Consider the following 16,396-nt stretch of genomic DNA (forward strand, 5'->3'; position numbering starts at 1 on the left):
CTTAATTTTCTTTATATTAACGTTCTTTATAATGACCTGAGAGACTCAATATCTGCTAAAGAGATCCCCATTAATGACAGCGAGTGAAGCTCCACAGAAACACAAATATTCTGAACTGTGAAGCGAACATGAGCTCTACAGAATTATGGCAGTCGAAGTTATGAGATAGTGTCAAAACTATGACATAAAAAGTCAAAATTATGACATACTCATAATAATTATGAGATCAAAACTTTATGAGAAGCTTTATTAATGCTTTTTTATATCATAATTATGAGATCAAAATGTGAAATTATGACACTAATGATGGAATTATGAGATGAGTCAAAATTATGACATACTAATTAATAATTATGATATAATAAACTTTTTATTTAAATTCAATTAAATAAACAGAATTATGAGATAAAAAAAGTCATAATTAATACCCAATGTGGTTTTATGGTAAAAAAAATAACATTCACAAATGTTCTAACCTGTTCATGAGATCTCCAGCACACCAGTCATCAGCAGATGTCAGTCTGAAGAGCTCCTGCTGTAGCTTCGGGAAGTTTTCTTCATTCTCAGCTCCTATTATTAGTGAGGTACCCCAGGGTTCTATAGTGGGCCTGCTTCTTTTTAACTTATATATGCTTCTGCTTGGGAGTATTACTAGGAATTTTCACATTTTCTTTTGTTTCCCTGAAATTAAGAGGTGATATCATTGAGCTCGGTAATAATTTCCCTTCAATTTCATCTCAGGTAAGAATTCTTGGTGGACTTAAAGTCACCCTGTGGTGAAAATCCAGCTTTTAATGTTGTTTAAACTTCTGTGTTTTTAATATGCTTTAAGACAAACCATGTGTAAATTCATAAGTCGACAGCATTGCTGAGTATTTTCTGCTTAAAACTGCAGTGAACCAAAGACAGTCTCAAAAACACCGTTTGAAATCGCTGGTGTTTCTGAGATATTTTAAGCCATGAAGAAATTTTGCTTAAATATGTCATTTTGCTGATCAAAGATGAGTTTTAAGGGATAAAACGGATTACATGGGGGCTTTAAATAAATGTTGTTGTTAAGAATAGTTTATCAATTGCAAATGATTTCTAAACTTTAAACATTTATGCATTTTCAGGATTTCACGACTAGATTATTGAAATCCTCTTTATTGTGATCTTCCTAATTCATCCCTTTTACAAAATGGTTTTAAAATGTGGAAACAATGAAGATTTGAGGGAATTATCAATTAATTATGATTTTTGTCTGTTTCATACACAAAGTTAGAAATCAAATGTTTAATTTGGGGAGCTTAGAATATCAACACGAGTTAAAGAGATTGTGGTTTATATTTCGTCTGGTTCAGTTGTCTATTAGAAATAGAAGGTCATGTGCATTTGGATTGTGGGATACAACTTTATTCACTATTCATACTGGAGAAATAGTGCAAATAATAAATCGGAAACAGAAATAATGAAACATGTAAAGTTCTACTTAACGCTGTTTTATTTGGCAAAGAGGTTCATTACAACCGACTGAAGGAAGAGAAACAGAAGCTCACGATGATACAGTATCATTGAGTACAGTATACAGTGAGTTTCAGAGAGTTAAAGCTACAGGAGCGTTCGGGTCTGACAAACAGCCGAAGGGAAGAGAGCAGTCCGGAGGTTAAAGCATCACTTCTCTCATTGGTACAAGCATTCAAAATCAGCATCTACTCGACTAAACAGTTTCTCCTAAACATGTTGACATGTTGAGCAACCACATGGAAACATTTACATATCCGGAATATATAAGGGTTCATTAGATCCTAAAGCAGCAAACAGAGACACTTCAGAGTCTGAGGCTTTTCTTCAGCAATAACGCACGCTTAAATCTATGGAAGCTCATTTACGGCAGGGAATAAAAGAAGCTAATTGCGACTTTTTATCTCACAATTCTGAGTTTGTAATTCACAATTGCAAAAAAATATTCAGAATTAGTTGCAATTAGCTTTTTTGTATTCCATGGGGAAACGAGCTTCTGTAAAAAGCACATCTGGAATGACTAAATGTATTTTCACGCTGGAGATCCATATAAACATTTGGAATTTTTCTTTGCAATCAACAATCTACTCGCTTTTAACTCTCAAATTTCTAACATTTTCTTTTTAATTCTACAGAAAGAGAGAAGAAATCAAATTTAAAAAATACTTAATGTAATCAAAAGAACAGCGACAATATGAATATAAGAATAACATTAAAGAACAATCGTACATCTATTTTGGCAATATTTCCCAAATCAGGCAGAAAAAGAACTTTTCATCGTGGGAAAATGAATCAAAGGAAAGTTCTACAAGAGAACAGAAGTTTCTCCACTTTTTTCGTCTTAAATTTGGCCTCGGTTTCTAATCTTGTTGCTTTATTTTAGTTTTTACATTTTGGTTTCATTGCGTTTGTTCTAGAGTCTAGACAACAAGAATCAGAGGCCTAAAGGGTTAAAGACTTCATGTGGATCTAGAATGTGTTATTTTGGCAACTATTCAAACAGTGAAGAGTTCACATGTGTGTTAAACCGGTTAGTTACACACACACACACACACACACACACACACACACACACACACACACACACACACACACACACACACACACACACACACACACACACACACACACACACACGTTTGGGGTTTGTTCATGTGCTTTAGAAGAAGAACCGAGGTATTTGGTCTCATAAACACGATCGCTAACCGTTATTTGGCAAGTTCAGCTTCAACATTACAAAGAAAGAAGCAGATCTTACTTTGTGGTTTCAACATATGAAAATATATTCGATATCTGCTAGTCATTATTAGTTATAATTTCTAGAATAGAATCTGTCTTTGAGGTAATCATCATCATGTTATGAGCTAATGAGTGACGTCAGTGTCTGGAGCGTTTGGCTTTGGTCAAAGTTATGAACGCCCATTTCAAAAAGTCATGCTTTGGTATATTATAATAATGACATTAAAAAGAAAAATTATGACATACTTGAGTAAATAATTATGAGATAAAAAGTCCAAACTATGACATAAGTCATAATTATGAGAAAATCTCAAGATAAAAAGTCAAAATTATGACATACTAATTTATAATTATAAGATAAAAAGTCCAAACTATGACATACTAAGTCATAATTATGAAATAAAAAGTCAATTATAAGCTAAAAACTTTATATCATAATTATGATTTAAAAAAATCTGTTTTATGAGATAAGTCAAAATGATAACACTAAAACATAATTATGAGATGAAACCGCAGAATCAAAATGATGACATAATTGACATAATATGTCATAATTATGATTCACCAAAGCATGACAGTTGTTCATGAGTCGGGAACAGCTGGATCAGAGCAACACGACTGGAGGAAAGAGAAGCAGAAGATCTTTGGACGTCCCTCAACTTTCACAGAAGCTTCTCCTGCGCTTCACACACACTTCTGAGAAAGAGTCCGGCAGAGGTCAAACTCGCACTGGCATCGGCTCGGGCCGAGGAGGACCCGTTTGAAGACGCCCGTGGCTGAGGTAGAAGGTTTTCCCAGGCTCTTTGGACGAGTGGGAGGGGCTTAGGGAAGTGGGCGGAGTCTTCAGCTGCACACAGGCTAATGCGGCGAATAATTAATGAGCAATCACACGACACACACACACTCATTACATCCACACACTAACTATTCATCTGTTCAGTCACACAGAACACACATTTTTGGTTTAACAGGATAACGTTTGTTATTGTAGTAGACGCGTCACGGTAGTGACATTAAGTTTGAGGTTTGAGATCGGATGTGGTTTAAGTCGACAGACGGTTCTGTTCCAATCCCACACTGAACATCATGATCTGAATTAAAGGATTATAAAGTGTGTGTGTGTGTGTCCTTTACATTCATTTATCCACTGCATTCAGGCTATATTCTTTATCAGTTCCCTGCATTCCCTGGGAATCAAACCCACGATCTTCATGTTTCTCTAGTCGAGCGAGTGTGGATTATAAATGAAATAAAGTGAAAGTGAAAAGTGGACTATTTTACCCACTCTATGTGTATGGTGTATTTATGCCAAAAATTCTGGATGTCTAACTCCTAATCGGTCTCTTACGATGGTCATGATGGTCATTATGGTGGTCATGATGGTCATGATGGTGGTCATGATGGTCATGATGGTGGTCATGATGGTCATTATGGTGGTCATGATGGTCATGATGGTGGTCATGATGGTCATGATGGTGGTCATGGTGGTCATGATGGTGGTCATGATGGTCATTATGGTGGTCATGATGGTCATGATGGTGGTCATGATGGTCATGATGGTGGTCATGATGGTGGTCATGATGGTCATGATGGTGGTCATGATGGTGGTCATGATGGTTATGATGGTGGTCATGATGGTCATTATGGTGGTCATGATGGTCATGATGGTGGTCATGATGGTCATGATGGTGGTCATGATGGTGGTCATGATGGTGGTTATGATGGTGGTTATGATGGTGGTCATGATGGTGGTCATGATGGTCATGATGGTGGTCATGATGGTCATGATGGTGGTCATGATGGTCATGATGGTGGTCATGATGGTGGTCATGATGGTGGTTATGATGGTGGTCATGATGGTGGTCATGATGGTCATGATGGTGGTCATGATGGTCATGATGGTGGTCATGGTGGTCATGATGGTCATGATGGTGGTCATGATGGTGGTCATGATGGTGGTTATGATGGTGGTCATGATGGTGGTCATGATGGATATGATGGTGGTTATGATGGTGGTCATGATGGTGGTCATGATGGTGGTCATGATGGTGGTCATGATGGTGGTCATGATGGATATGATGGTGGTTATGATGGTGGTCATGATGGTGGTCATGATGGTGGTCATGATGGTCATGATGGTGGTCATGATGGTCATGATGGTGGTCATGGTGGTCATGATGGTCATGATGGTGGTCATGATGGTGGTCATGATGGTGGTCATGATGGTGGTCATGATGGATATGATGATGGATATGATGGTCATGATGGCTCACTAGGGTTTGGAACAGATGCTGTGTGTCGTTGGTCTTTAGAGGCTCTAAACGGATGTTGTGTGTGACTGAGGTCAGTTGTGTAAGGCTTTGGTGAGAGAGACTCGGTCACTGTGCAGCTGAAGAGGGGGGGGGCAGTTCATCCGGTGCCAGTTCCAGTGCTGGTTCCGGTAGCAGTTCCGATGCCAGTGCCAGTGCCAATTCTGGTGCCAGTTCCAGTGCTGGTTCCAGTGCTGGTTCCAGTGCCAGTTCCAATCCCACACTGAACATCATGATCTGAATTAAAGGATTATAAAGTGTGTGTGTGTGTGTCCTTTACATTCATTTATCCACTGCATTCAGGCTATATTCTTTATCAGTTCCCTGCATTCCCTGGGAATCAAACCCACGATCTTCATGTTTCTCTAGTCGAGCGAGTGTGGATTATAAATGAAATAAAGTGAAAGTGAAAAGTGGACTATTTTACCCACTCTATGTGTATGGTGTATTTATGCCAAAAATTCTGGATGTCTAACTCCTAATCGGTCTCTTACGATGGTCATGATGGTCATTATGGTGGTCATGATGGTCATGATGGTGGTCATGATGGTCATGATGGTGGTCATGATGGTCATTATGGTGGTCATGATGGTCATGATGGTGGTCATGATGGTCATGATGGTGGTCATGGTGGTCATGATGGTGGTCATGATGGTCATTATGGTGGTCATGATGGTCATGATGGTGGTCATGATGGTCATGATGGTGGTCATGATGGTGGTCATGATGGTCATGATGGTGGTCATGATGGTGGTCATGATGGTTATGATGGTGGTCATGATGGTCATTATGGTGGTCATGATGGTCATGATGGTGGTCATGATGGTCATGATGGTGGTCATGATGGTGGTCATGATGGTGGTTATGATGGTGGTTATGATGGTGGTCATGATGGTGGTCATGATGGTCATGATGGTGGTCATGATGGTCATGATGGTGGTCATGATGGTCATGATGGTGGTCATGATGGTGGTCATGATGGTGGTTATGATGGTGGTCATGATGGTGGTCATGATGGTCATGATGGTGGTCATGATGGTCATGATGGTGGTCATGGTGGTCATGATGGTCATGATGGTGGTCATGATGGTGGTCATGATGGTGGTTATGATGGTGGTCATGATGGTGGTCATGATGGATATGATGGTGGTTATGATGGTGGTCATGATGGTGGTCATGATGGTGGTCATGATGGTGGTCATGATGGTGGTCATGATGGATATGATGGTGGTTATGATGGTGGTCATGATGGTGGTCATGATGGTGGTCATGATGGTCATGATGGTGGTCATGATGGTCATGATGGTGGTCATGGTGGTCATGATGGTCATGATGGTGGTCATGATGGTGGTCATGATGGTGGTCATGATGGTGGTCATGATGGATATGATGATGGATATGATGGTCATGATGGCTCACTAGGGTTTGGAACAGATGCTGTGTGTCGTTGGTCTTTAGAGGCTCTAAACGGATGTTGTGTGTGACTGAGGTCAGTTGTGTAAGGCTTTGGTGAGAGAGACTCGGTCACTGTGCAGCTGAAGAGGGGGGGGGCAGTTCATCCGGTGCCAGTTCCAGTGCTGGTTCCGGTAGCAGTTCCGATGCCAGTGCCAGTGCCAATTCTGGTGCCAGTTCCAGTGCTGGTTCCAGTGCTGGTTCCAGTGCCAGTTCCAGTGCTGGTTCCAGTGCCAGTTCCAGTGCTGGTTCCAGTGCTGGTTCCAGTGCCAGTTCCAGTGCTGGTTCCAGTGCCAGTTCCAGTGCTGGTTCCAGTGCCAGTTCCAGTGCTGGTTCCAGTGCTGGTTCCAGTGCCAGTTCCAGTGCTGGTTCCAGTGCCAGTTCCAGTGCTGGTTCCAGTGCCAGTTCCAGTGCTGGTTCCAGTGCCAGTGTGTGCCGGGCTGAGAGGTTGTGGTTCGATCATCACCTGACACTGAGGAACCGCTGCCTGACGCTCTACACCCGCCTGAGGAACACCAGAGTTCAGTACATATGAGATTTAATGACATATGAGTGTGTCTAAAAACTTTTACTCTAAAAATTAATAAAACTATTCTTTCAGCTTCGGTTTGTCAGTCTAGGTTAGTACAGTTGTCATTTGTACAGGGCTTTGGATCTGCTGAATGAATAACTGTAAACAGTGTAGTCACCAGCTTTATATAAGAACAGAAGTCTGTCATTACTGTAATCTCCATAACCTGGTGTTGATTATGGTGATGTGTTTATCTGGTGTTGATTATGGTGATGTGTTTATCTGGTGTTGATTATGGTGATGTGTTTATCTGGTGTTGATTATGGTGATGTGTTTATGGGGATGTGTTTATGGGGATGTGTTTATGGGGATGTGTTTATGGTGATGTGTTTATCTGGTGTTGTTTATGGTGATGTGTTTATGGGGATGTGTTTATGGTGATGTGTTTATCTGGTGTTGTTTATGGTGATGTGTTTATGGGGATGTGTTTATCTGGTGTTGATTATGGTGATGTGTTTATGGTGATGTGTTTATGGTGATGTGTTTATGGTGATGTGTTTATGGTGATGTGTTTATGGTGATGTGTTTACCTGTGGCATGAGCTCAATGGCGTCAGTCGTGCGGACGGTGGCGTCTTTAGCAGCGGTTTGACCTCCTGACACACTCCAGTTACCCAGAGAACCTTTCTGACAGAAGAAACTACACACGCACACACCACACACACACACACACAGTCAGAAAATCCCAGTTGTGTGCATGTCGGGAAAGTTACTTTTAAAAGTAATGCATTACAATATTGCGTTACTCCCCCAAAAAAGTTACTAATTCACTTTGTTACTTTTTATGAAAAGTAAAGCGTTACATTACTTTGGCGTTACTTTTTCTTACCTGAGCTGGACTTGCTATTTTGTTTTTTATTAACAACAAAAAAAGTTCTATTTTTTGGCAAATGTAATGGCCCTTTCTCACCAAAAGTGTAGTGAATAATCCTCAGGCTGAAGGAAATGCATGTTTACTCCAGTAGAGTACAGTAGAGTAGAGTACAGTAGAGTAGAGTACAGTAGAGTAGAGTACAGTAGAGTAGAGTACAGTAGAGTAGAGCACAGTAGAGTAGAGTACAGTAGAGTAGAGCACAGTAGAGTAGAGCACAGTAGAGTAGAGCACAGTAGAGGTAGAGTACAGTAGAGTAGAGCACAGTAGAGTAGAGCACAGTAGAGGTAGAGTACAGTAGAGGAAGAGTACAGTAGAGTAGAGTACAGTAGAGGTAGAGTACAGTAGAGTAGAGTACAGTAGAGTAGAGCACAGTAGAGTAGAGCACAGTAGAGTAGAGCACAGTAGAGTAGAGTACAGTAGAGTAGAGTACAGTAGAGTAGAGCACAGTAGAGTAGAGCACAGTAGAGTAGAGTACAGTAGAGTAGAGTACAGTAGAGTAGAGCACAGTAGAGTAGAGTACAGTAGAGTAGAGCACAGTAGAGTAGAGTACAGTAGAGTAGAGTACAGTAGAGTAGAGTACAGTAGAGTAGAGCACAGTAGAGTAGAGCACAGTAGAGTAGAGCACAGTAGAGTAGAGCACAGTAGAGTAGAGCACAGTAGAGTAGAGCACAGTAGAGTAGAGTACAGTAGAGTAGAGCACAGTAGAGTAGAGCACAGTAGAGTAGAGCACAGTAGAGTAGAGTACAGTAGAGTAGAGTACAGTAGAGTAGAGCACAGTAGAGTAGAGTACAGTAGAGTAGAGCACAGTAGAGTAGAGTACAGTAGAGTAGAGTACAGTAGAGTAGAGTACAGTAGAGTAGAGCACAGTAGAGTAGAGTACAGTAGAGTAGAGCACAGTAGAGTAGAGTACAGTAGAGTAGAGCACAGTAGAGTAGAGTACAGTAGAGCACAGTAGAGTAGAGTACAGTAGAGTAGAGCACAGTAGAGTAGAGTACAGTAGAGTAGAGCACAGCAGAGTAGAGTACAGTAGAGTACAGTAGAGTAGAGTACAGTAGAGTAGAGCACAGTAGAGTAGAGTACAGTAGAGTAGAGCACAGTAGAGTAGAGCACAGTAGAGTAGAGTACAGTAGAGTAGAGTACAGTAGAGTACAGTAGAGTAGAGCACAGTAGAGTAGAGCACAGTAGAGTAGAGCACAGTAGAGTAGAGCACAGTAGAGTAGAGTACAGTAGAGTAGAGCACAGTAGAGTAGAGTACAGTAGAGTAGAGCACAGTAGAGTAGAGTACAGTAGAGTAGAGTACAGTAGAGTAGAGCACAGTAGAGTAGAGCACAGTAGAGTAGAGTACAGTAGAGTAGAGTACAGTAGAGTAGAGCACAGTAGAGTAGAGTACAGTAGAGTAGAGTACAGTAGAGTAGAGCACAGTAGAGTAGAGTACAGTAGAGTAGAGCACAGTAGAGTAGAGTACAGTAGAGTAGAGCACAGTAGAGTAGAGTACAGTAGAGCACAGTAGAGTAGAGTACAGTAGAGTAGAGCACAGTAGAGTAGAGTACAGTAGAGTAGAGCACAGCAGAGTAGAGTACAGTAGAGTACAGTAGAGTAGAGTACAGTAGAGGTAGAGTAGAGTAGAGGTAGAGTACAGTAGAGTAGAGCACAGTAGAGTAGAGTACAGTAGAGTAGAGCACAGTAGAGTAGAGTACAGTAGAGGTAGAGTAGAGGTAGAGTACAGTAGAGGTAGAGTAGAGGTAGAGTACAGTAGAGGTAGAGTACAGTAGAGGTAGAGTACAGTAGAGTAGAGTACAGTAGAGTAGAGTACAGTAGAGGTAGAGTACAGTAGAGTACAGTACAGTAGAGGTAGAGTACAGTAGAGGTAGAGTACAGTAGAGTACAGTAGAGGTAGAGTACAGTAGAGTACAGTAGAGGTAGAGTACAGTAGAGTACAGTAGAGTAGAGGTAGAGTACAGTACAGTAGAGGTAGAGTACAGTAGAGTACAGTAGAGGTAGAGTACAGTAGAGGTAGAGTACAGTATAGTAGAGGTAGAGTAGAGTATAGTAGAGTACAGTAGAGTAGAGGTAGAGTACAGTATAGTAGAGGTAGAGTACAGTAGAGGTAGAGTACAGTAGAGTACAGTAGAGGTAGAGTACAGTAGAGTACAGTAGAGGTAGAGTACAGTATAGTAGAGTACAGTAGAGTACAGTAGAGGTAGAGTACAGTAGAGTACAGTAGAGGTAGAGTACAGTAGAGTACAGTAGAGGTAGAGTACAGTAGAGTACAGTAGAGGTAGAGTAGAGTATAGTAGAGTAGAGTACAGTAGAGTACAGTAGAGTACAGTATAGTAGAGGTAGAGTAGAGTATAGTAGAGTACAGTACAGTAGAGGTAGAGTAGTGTACAGTAGAGGTAGAGTACAGTAGAGTACAGTAGAGTAGAGCACAGTAGAGTAGAGTACAGTAGAGTAGAGCACAGTAGAGTAGAGTACAGTAGAGGTAGAGTAGAGGTAGAGTACAGTAGAGGTAGAGTAGAGGTAGAGTACAGTAGAGGTAGAGTACAGTAGAGGTAGAGTACAGTAGAGTAGAGTACAGTAGAGTAGAGTACAGTAGAGGTAGAGTACAGTAGAGGTAGAGTACAGTAGAGGTAGAGTACAGTAGAGTACAGTAGAGGTAGAGTACAGTAGAGTACAGTAGAGTACAGTACAGTAGAGGTAGAGTACAGTAGAGGTAGAGTACAGTAGAGGTAGAGTACAGTATAGTAGAGGTAGAGTAGAGTATAGTAGAGTACAGTAGAGTAGAGGTAGAGTACAGTATAGTAGAGGTAGAGTACAGTAGAGGTAGAGTACAGTAGAGTACAGTAGAGGTAGAGTACAGTAGAGTACAGTAGAGGTAGAGTACAGTATAGTAGAGTAGAGTACAGTAGAGTACAGTAGAGGTAGAGTAGAGTAGAGGTAGAGTACAGTAGAGTAGAGCACAGTAGAGTAGAGTACAGTAGAGTAGAGCACAGTAGAGTAGAGTACAGTAGAGGTAGAGTAGAGGTAGAGTACAGTAGAGGTAGAGTAGAGGTAGAGTACAGTAGAGGTAGAGTACAGTAGAGGTAGAGTACAGTAGAGTAGAGTACAGTAGAGTAGAGTACAGTAGAGGTAGAGTACAGTAGAGTACAGTACAGTAGAGGTAGAGTACAGTAGAGGTAGAGTACAGTAGAGTACAGTAGAGGTAGAGTACAGTAGAGTACAGTAGAGGTAGAGTACAGTAGAGTACAGTAGAGTAGAGGTAGAGTACAGTACAGTAGAGGTAGAGTACAGTAGAGTACAGTAGAGGTAGAGTACAGTAGAGGTAGAGTACAGTATAGTAGAGGTAGAGTAGAGTATAGTAGAGTACAGTAGAGTAGAGGTAGAGTACAGTATAGTAGAGGTAGAGTACAGTAGAGGTAGAGTACAGTAGAGGTAGAGTACAGTAGAGTACAGTAGAGGTAGAGTACAGTATAGTAGAGTACAGTAGAGTACAGTAGAGGTAGAGTACAGTAGAGTACAGTAGAGGTAGAGTACAGTAGAGTACAGTAGAGGTAGAGTACAGTAGAGTACAGTAGAGGTAGAGTAGAGTATAGTAGAGTAGAGTACAGTAGAGTACAGTAGAGTACAGTATAGTAGAGGTAGAGTAGAGTATAGTAGAGTACAGTACAGTAGAGGTAGAGTAGTGTACAGTAGAGGTAGAGTACAGTAGAGTAGAGCACAGTAGAGTAGAGTACAGTAGAGTAGAGCACAGTAGAGTAGAGTACAGTAGAGGTAGAGTAGAGGTAGAGTACAGTAGAGGTAGAGTAGAGGTAGAGTACAGTAGAGGTAGAGTACAGTAGAGGTAGAGTACAGTAGAGTAGAGTACAGTAGAGTAGAGTACAGTAGAGGTAGAGTACAGTAGAGTACAGTACAGTAGAGGTAGAGTACAGTAGAGTACAGTAGAGGTAGAGTACAGTAGAGTACAGTAGAGTACAGTACAGTAGAGGTAGAGTACAGTAGAGTACAGTAGAGGTAGAGTACAGTAGAGGTAGAGTACAGTATAGTAGAGGTAGAGTAGAGTATAGTAGAGTACAGTAGAGTAGAGGTAGAGTACAGTATAGTAGAGGTAGAGTACAGTAGAGGTAGAGTACAGTAGAGTACAGTAGAGGTAGAGTACAGTAGAGTACAGTAGAGGTAGAGTACAGTATAGTAGAGTAGAGTACAGTAGAGTACAGTAGAGGTAGAGTACAGTAGAGGTAGAGTACAGTAGAGGTAGAGTAGAGTATAGTAGAGTAGAGTACAGTAGAGTACAGTAGAGTACAGTAGAGTAGAGTACAGTAGAGTAGAGTACAGTAGAGTAGAGTACAGTAGAGTACAGTAGAGTAGAGTACAGTAGAGTAGAGTACAGTAGAGTAGAGTACAGTAGAGGTAGAGTAGAGTACAGTATAGGGCGCCACTCAACCTAACCTGTCAGATGCTTCTGCTGTTCTGGATTAAAGAACAATAGGATACAGGAGAAGGAAGTTCAACACTCTTATTTCTAAATTTGATCTAAAGTAATTTTTGCTTATTAGTAAGGTTGAATTAGATAATTGAAGGTCAGCAGCAAAGACATTTGTTAATAAAGTGAGATTAAATACATAAAGTATATTTGTGTAATTTAATATAGTTGAGATTGCATTTTACAGTTTTTATTCATTTTGAAGAATACTGAATGTTTTCGTGCAAGTGAGATGAGTAAGTGCATGTTTATATATGAAGAGAGAGCTGTCAGTCAATAAATGTAGCATTACTTATTTGAAAAAGAAACTTAGATAATTTGTTGTAAATTGAAAAAGTAATGCGTTACTTGAAAAAGTGATTGATTACATAACTCAAGTCAGTGTGTGACGGTGAGACCCGGACGCACCTGTGCCGGTATCCGAACATCAGGAAGAGAGCGCAGAATATAATGCAAGCCATGCCGATGTGGATCCCGATCACCAGTCCTGTCACGGAGCTCTCGCTATCCTGACGACAGTTACACAGACTCTGTCCTGCTGACCACACACACACACACACACACACACGCACACACACAGACACAGACACAGACGCACGCACACGCGCACGCACACGCACACGCACACGCACACACACACACACACACACACACACACACACACACACACAGACACACACACACACACACACAGACACACACACAGACACACACACAGACACAGACACACACACACGCACACGCACACACGCACACACGCACACACACAGACACACAGACACACACACACACAGACACACACACACACACACAGACACACACACACACACACACAGACACACACACACACACACACACTTTGGTTTTACATTTTAAAACCAATGATCTGTAAGAATGTCTCAGTTTGGTCAAACACTCACACTAGAAATGAAAGGTCGAGTCGAGCGCTTTGCATTGTGGGATACAGTCGTCAGTTTACAGTGTGTTCTGTTGTGTTTGGACTATTAAAAACGTATAAGTTAAGTTAATTTAACAATACATATTGTTTCAAAAGCAGTATTTCTTATTCTAAAAAGCTATTTTATCTACTAGATCATGATTCTTTTTTAAATGCTAGTTTATTAACTATAATGCTAAGAGTATTTTATAATTCTAAAATGTTTTTCTATAATGAAAATGCAGTAGATGGTCTGGTTGCCACAGGAAGATTTGATAAAAGTATGCAGTGCACATCTCCTGTCCTTCTGTGTATTGATGAGCATGACACTTGCAGAATGCCAAAGCTGACATAATAATAATAAATAAATATACAAAGAAAGAAAGAAATGTAGACATAAATAAATGTAAAAAATAAATACATAAAATGACTAAATAAATGTGAAAAAATAAATACAATTACCGGCATACATAAATAAGGAAATAAAAGTATAAATACTCATTTATTTATACATTTCTTTGTATATTTATTTATGTATTTTATTAATATATTTATGCATGTATTTATTATTATTATTATTGTCATCTTTGGCATTCCATAGACACTGTGAACGTGCACACTGACGCTCTGCCTCCATCTAGTGTGTGTGACGTCACACTGCAAGAGCCTGAGATTTACACTTTACAACTTCTACTAGCCAAAGGAAATATATCAGAAATGACCAGATGGTCAGTCACAGCTTACATTTAAAATATGTAAAAATGCAAATACTCAGTATGTAATCCAGTTCTGAATTATTAAGTTGCTTTCAGTTCATCATCGTTTGTGGAATCATTTTAATGATTTTACCCACATGTGACATGTTCATTTCAAAACCTGAATATGAAGCATCACCTGCTGCATCTTTCCCGCTCTTTTCAGTCTCAGCCAATGAGACGAGTCGCTTGTTGCCGATGCTGTCACCATTCCCATTAAAGGCAATGAGCTGGATCTCATACACAGCTGCGGCTTCTGCAACACAAACACACACTGATGGTGAGACAGTGCTGCTCTTGTGCATGCGTGAGTGTGTGAATGCGTGAGTGCATGAGTGTGTGTGTGTGTGTATGCATGCATGAGTGCATGAGTGTGTGTGTGTGCGTATGTATGAGTGTGTACGTGTGTGAATGCGTGAGTGCATGAGTGTGTGTGTGTGCGTATGCATGCATGAGTGCATGAGTGTGTGTGTGTGCGTATGCATGCATGAGTGCATGAGTGTGTGTGTGTGTGTGTGTGTGCGTATGCATGAGTGTGTGCGTATGCATGCATGAGTGCATGAGTGTGTGTGTGTGCGCGTATGCATGGGTGTGTGCGTATGCATGTGCATGCATGAGTGTGTGTGTATGCGTGTGCATGCATGAGTGCATGAGTGTGTGTGTATGCGTGTGCATGCATGAGTGCATGAGTGTGTGTGTATGCGTGTGCATGCATGAGTGCATGAGTGTGTGTGTATGCGTGTGCATGCATGAGTGCATGAGTGTGTGTGTATGCGTGTGCATGCGCGAGTGAGTGTAAGCATGAGTGTGTATGCATGCGTCGGTGTGTGTATGCATGGGTGAGTGAGTGCATGAGTGAGTATGCATACTTGAGTCTGCGTGTGCGAATGTGTGTATGAATGTGTGTACGTCATTGTGTGTATGCAAATGTGTGTACATCAGTGTGTGTATGCATGCGTGAGGGAGTGTATGCATGCGTGCATGTGTGTGTGCGAGCGTGAGTGTGTGTATACATGCGTAAGTGTGTGTGTATGCGTGAGTGTGTGTGTATGCGTGAGTGTATGTGTATGCGTGAGTGTGTGTGTATGCGTGAGTGTGTGTATGCGTGAGTGTGTGTATATGCGTGAGTGTGTGTATATGCGTGAGTGCGTGTGTATATGCGTGAGTGTGTGTATATGCGTGAATGTGTGTATGCGTGAGTGTGTGTGTATATGCGTGAGTGTGTGTATGCGTGCGTGAGTGGAGCATGAGTGTGTGTATGCATGCATGAGTGAGTGTGTGTATGCATGAGTGAGTGTGTGCGTACGCATGCATGAGTGAGTGTGTGTATGCATGAGTGTGTGTATGCATGAGTGTGTGTATGCATGAGTGAGTGTGTGCATGCATGGGTGTGTGTATGCATGAGTGTGTGCATGCATGAGTGTGTGCATGCATGAGTGTGTGCATGCATGAGTGTGTGTATGCATGAGTGTGTGCATGCATGAGTGTGTGCATGCATGAGTGTGTGTATGCATGCATGAGTGAGTGAGTGTGTGCATGAGTGTCTGTATGCATGAGTGTGTGTATGCATGAGTGAGTGTGTGCATGCATGAGTGTGTGTGTGCATGCATGAGTGTGTGCATGCATGAGTGAGTGTGTGCATGAGTGTGTGTATGCATGAGTGTGTGTATGCATGCAAGTGTGTGTGCATCCATGAGTGTGTGTATGCATGCAAGAGTGTGTGCATCCATGAGTGTGTGCATGCATGAGTGTGTGTATGCATGAGTGTGTGTATACATGAGTGTGTGCATGCATGAGTGTGTGCATGCATGAGTGTGTGCATGCATGAGTGTGTGCATGCATGAGTGTGTGCATGCATGAGTGTGTGCATGCATGAGTGTGTGTATGCATGAGTGTGTGTATGCATGAGTGTGTATATGCATATGAGTGTGTGTATGCATGAGTGAGTGTGTGCATGCATGTGTGTGTGTGTGTGCACTGACCCAGGTTAGAGATAGTGTGTGTGTTTATCTGTGCAGGAAAACGCTCCTCATGTCCAAACTCTTGCTGCGGCAGCATCCGATGAGACAGTTTATATCCCTCCACACGACCAGCTTTAACCGGCAGATCCCAGAACACCTGCATCGCTGTGCTGTTCAGAACCTTCGTGAAGAAACTCGGCATTGTGGGAACTGAGAGACAGAGTTAACAGAATTAGTGCATGTGATTAGCAAGTGTGCAGAACAAGTATTAATAGTGCTGTGGACAAGTAGCAGTTAAACTGAGTAAATACTATAG

General features: G+C 41.4%; 1 protein-coding gene across 1 annotated transcript in view; it reads right to left on the reverse strand.

Annotated features, from left to right (window-relative positions):
* Window positions 1-6,606: 6,606 nt before the first annotated feature.
* The window catches only part of LOC307006133 (immunoglobulin superfamily DCC subclass member 3), a gene marked incomplete at its 3' end in the record, with an annotated part of 30,416 nt that continues 20,626 nt past the window's right edge, over window positions 6,607-16,396 (reverse strand). The window contains exons 10-14 of the mRNA XM_079626779.1: window positions 16,102-16,290; window positions 14,259-14,375; window positions 12,836-12,965; window positions 7,605-7,713; window positions 6,607-7,008 (exon numbers count right to left, since the gene is read on the reverse strand). Coding sequence (XP_079482905.1) covers window positions 6,607-7,008; window positions 7,605-7,713; window positions 12,836-12,965; window positions 14,259-14,375; window positions 16,102-16,290 — 947 coding nt within the window. The remainder of the gene's footprint in view (window positions 7,009-7,604; window positions 7,714-12,835; window positions 12,966-14,258; window positions 14,376-16,101; window positions 16,291-16,396) is intronic.

The sequence above is a fragment of the Phoxinus phoxinus genome (assembly GCF_949152265.1).
Source record: "Phoxinus phoxinus genome assembly, chromosome: 10".
Classification (NCBI taxonomy): Eukaryota; Metazoa; Chordata; class Actinopteri; order Cypriniformes; family Leuciscidae; genus Phoxinus; species Phoxinus phoxinus.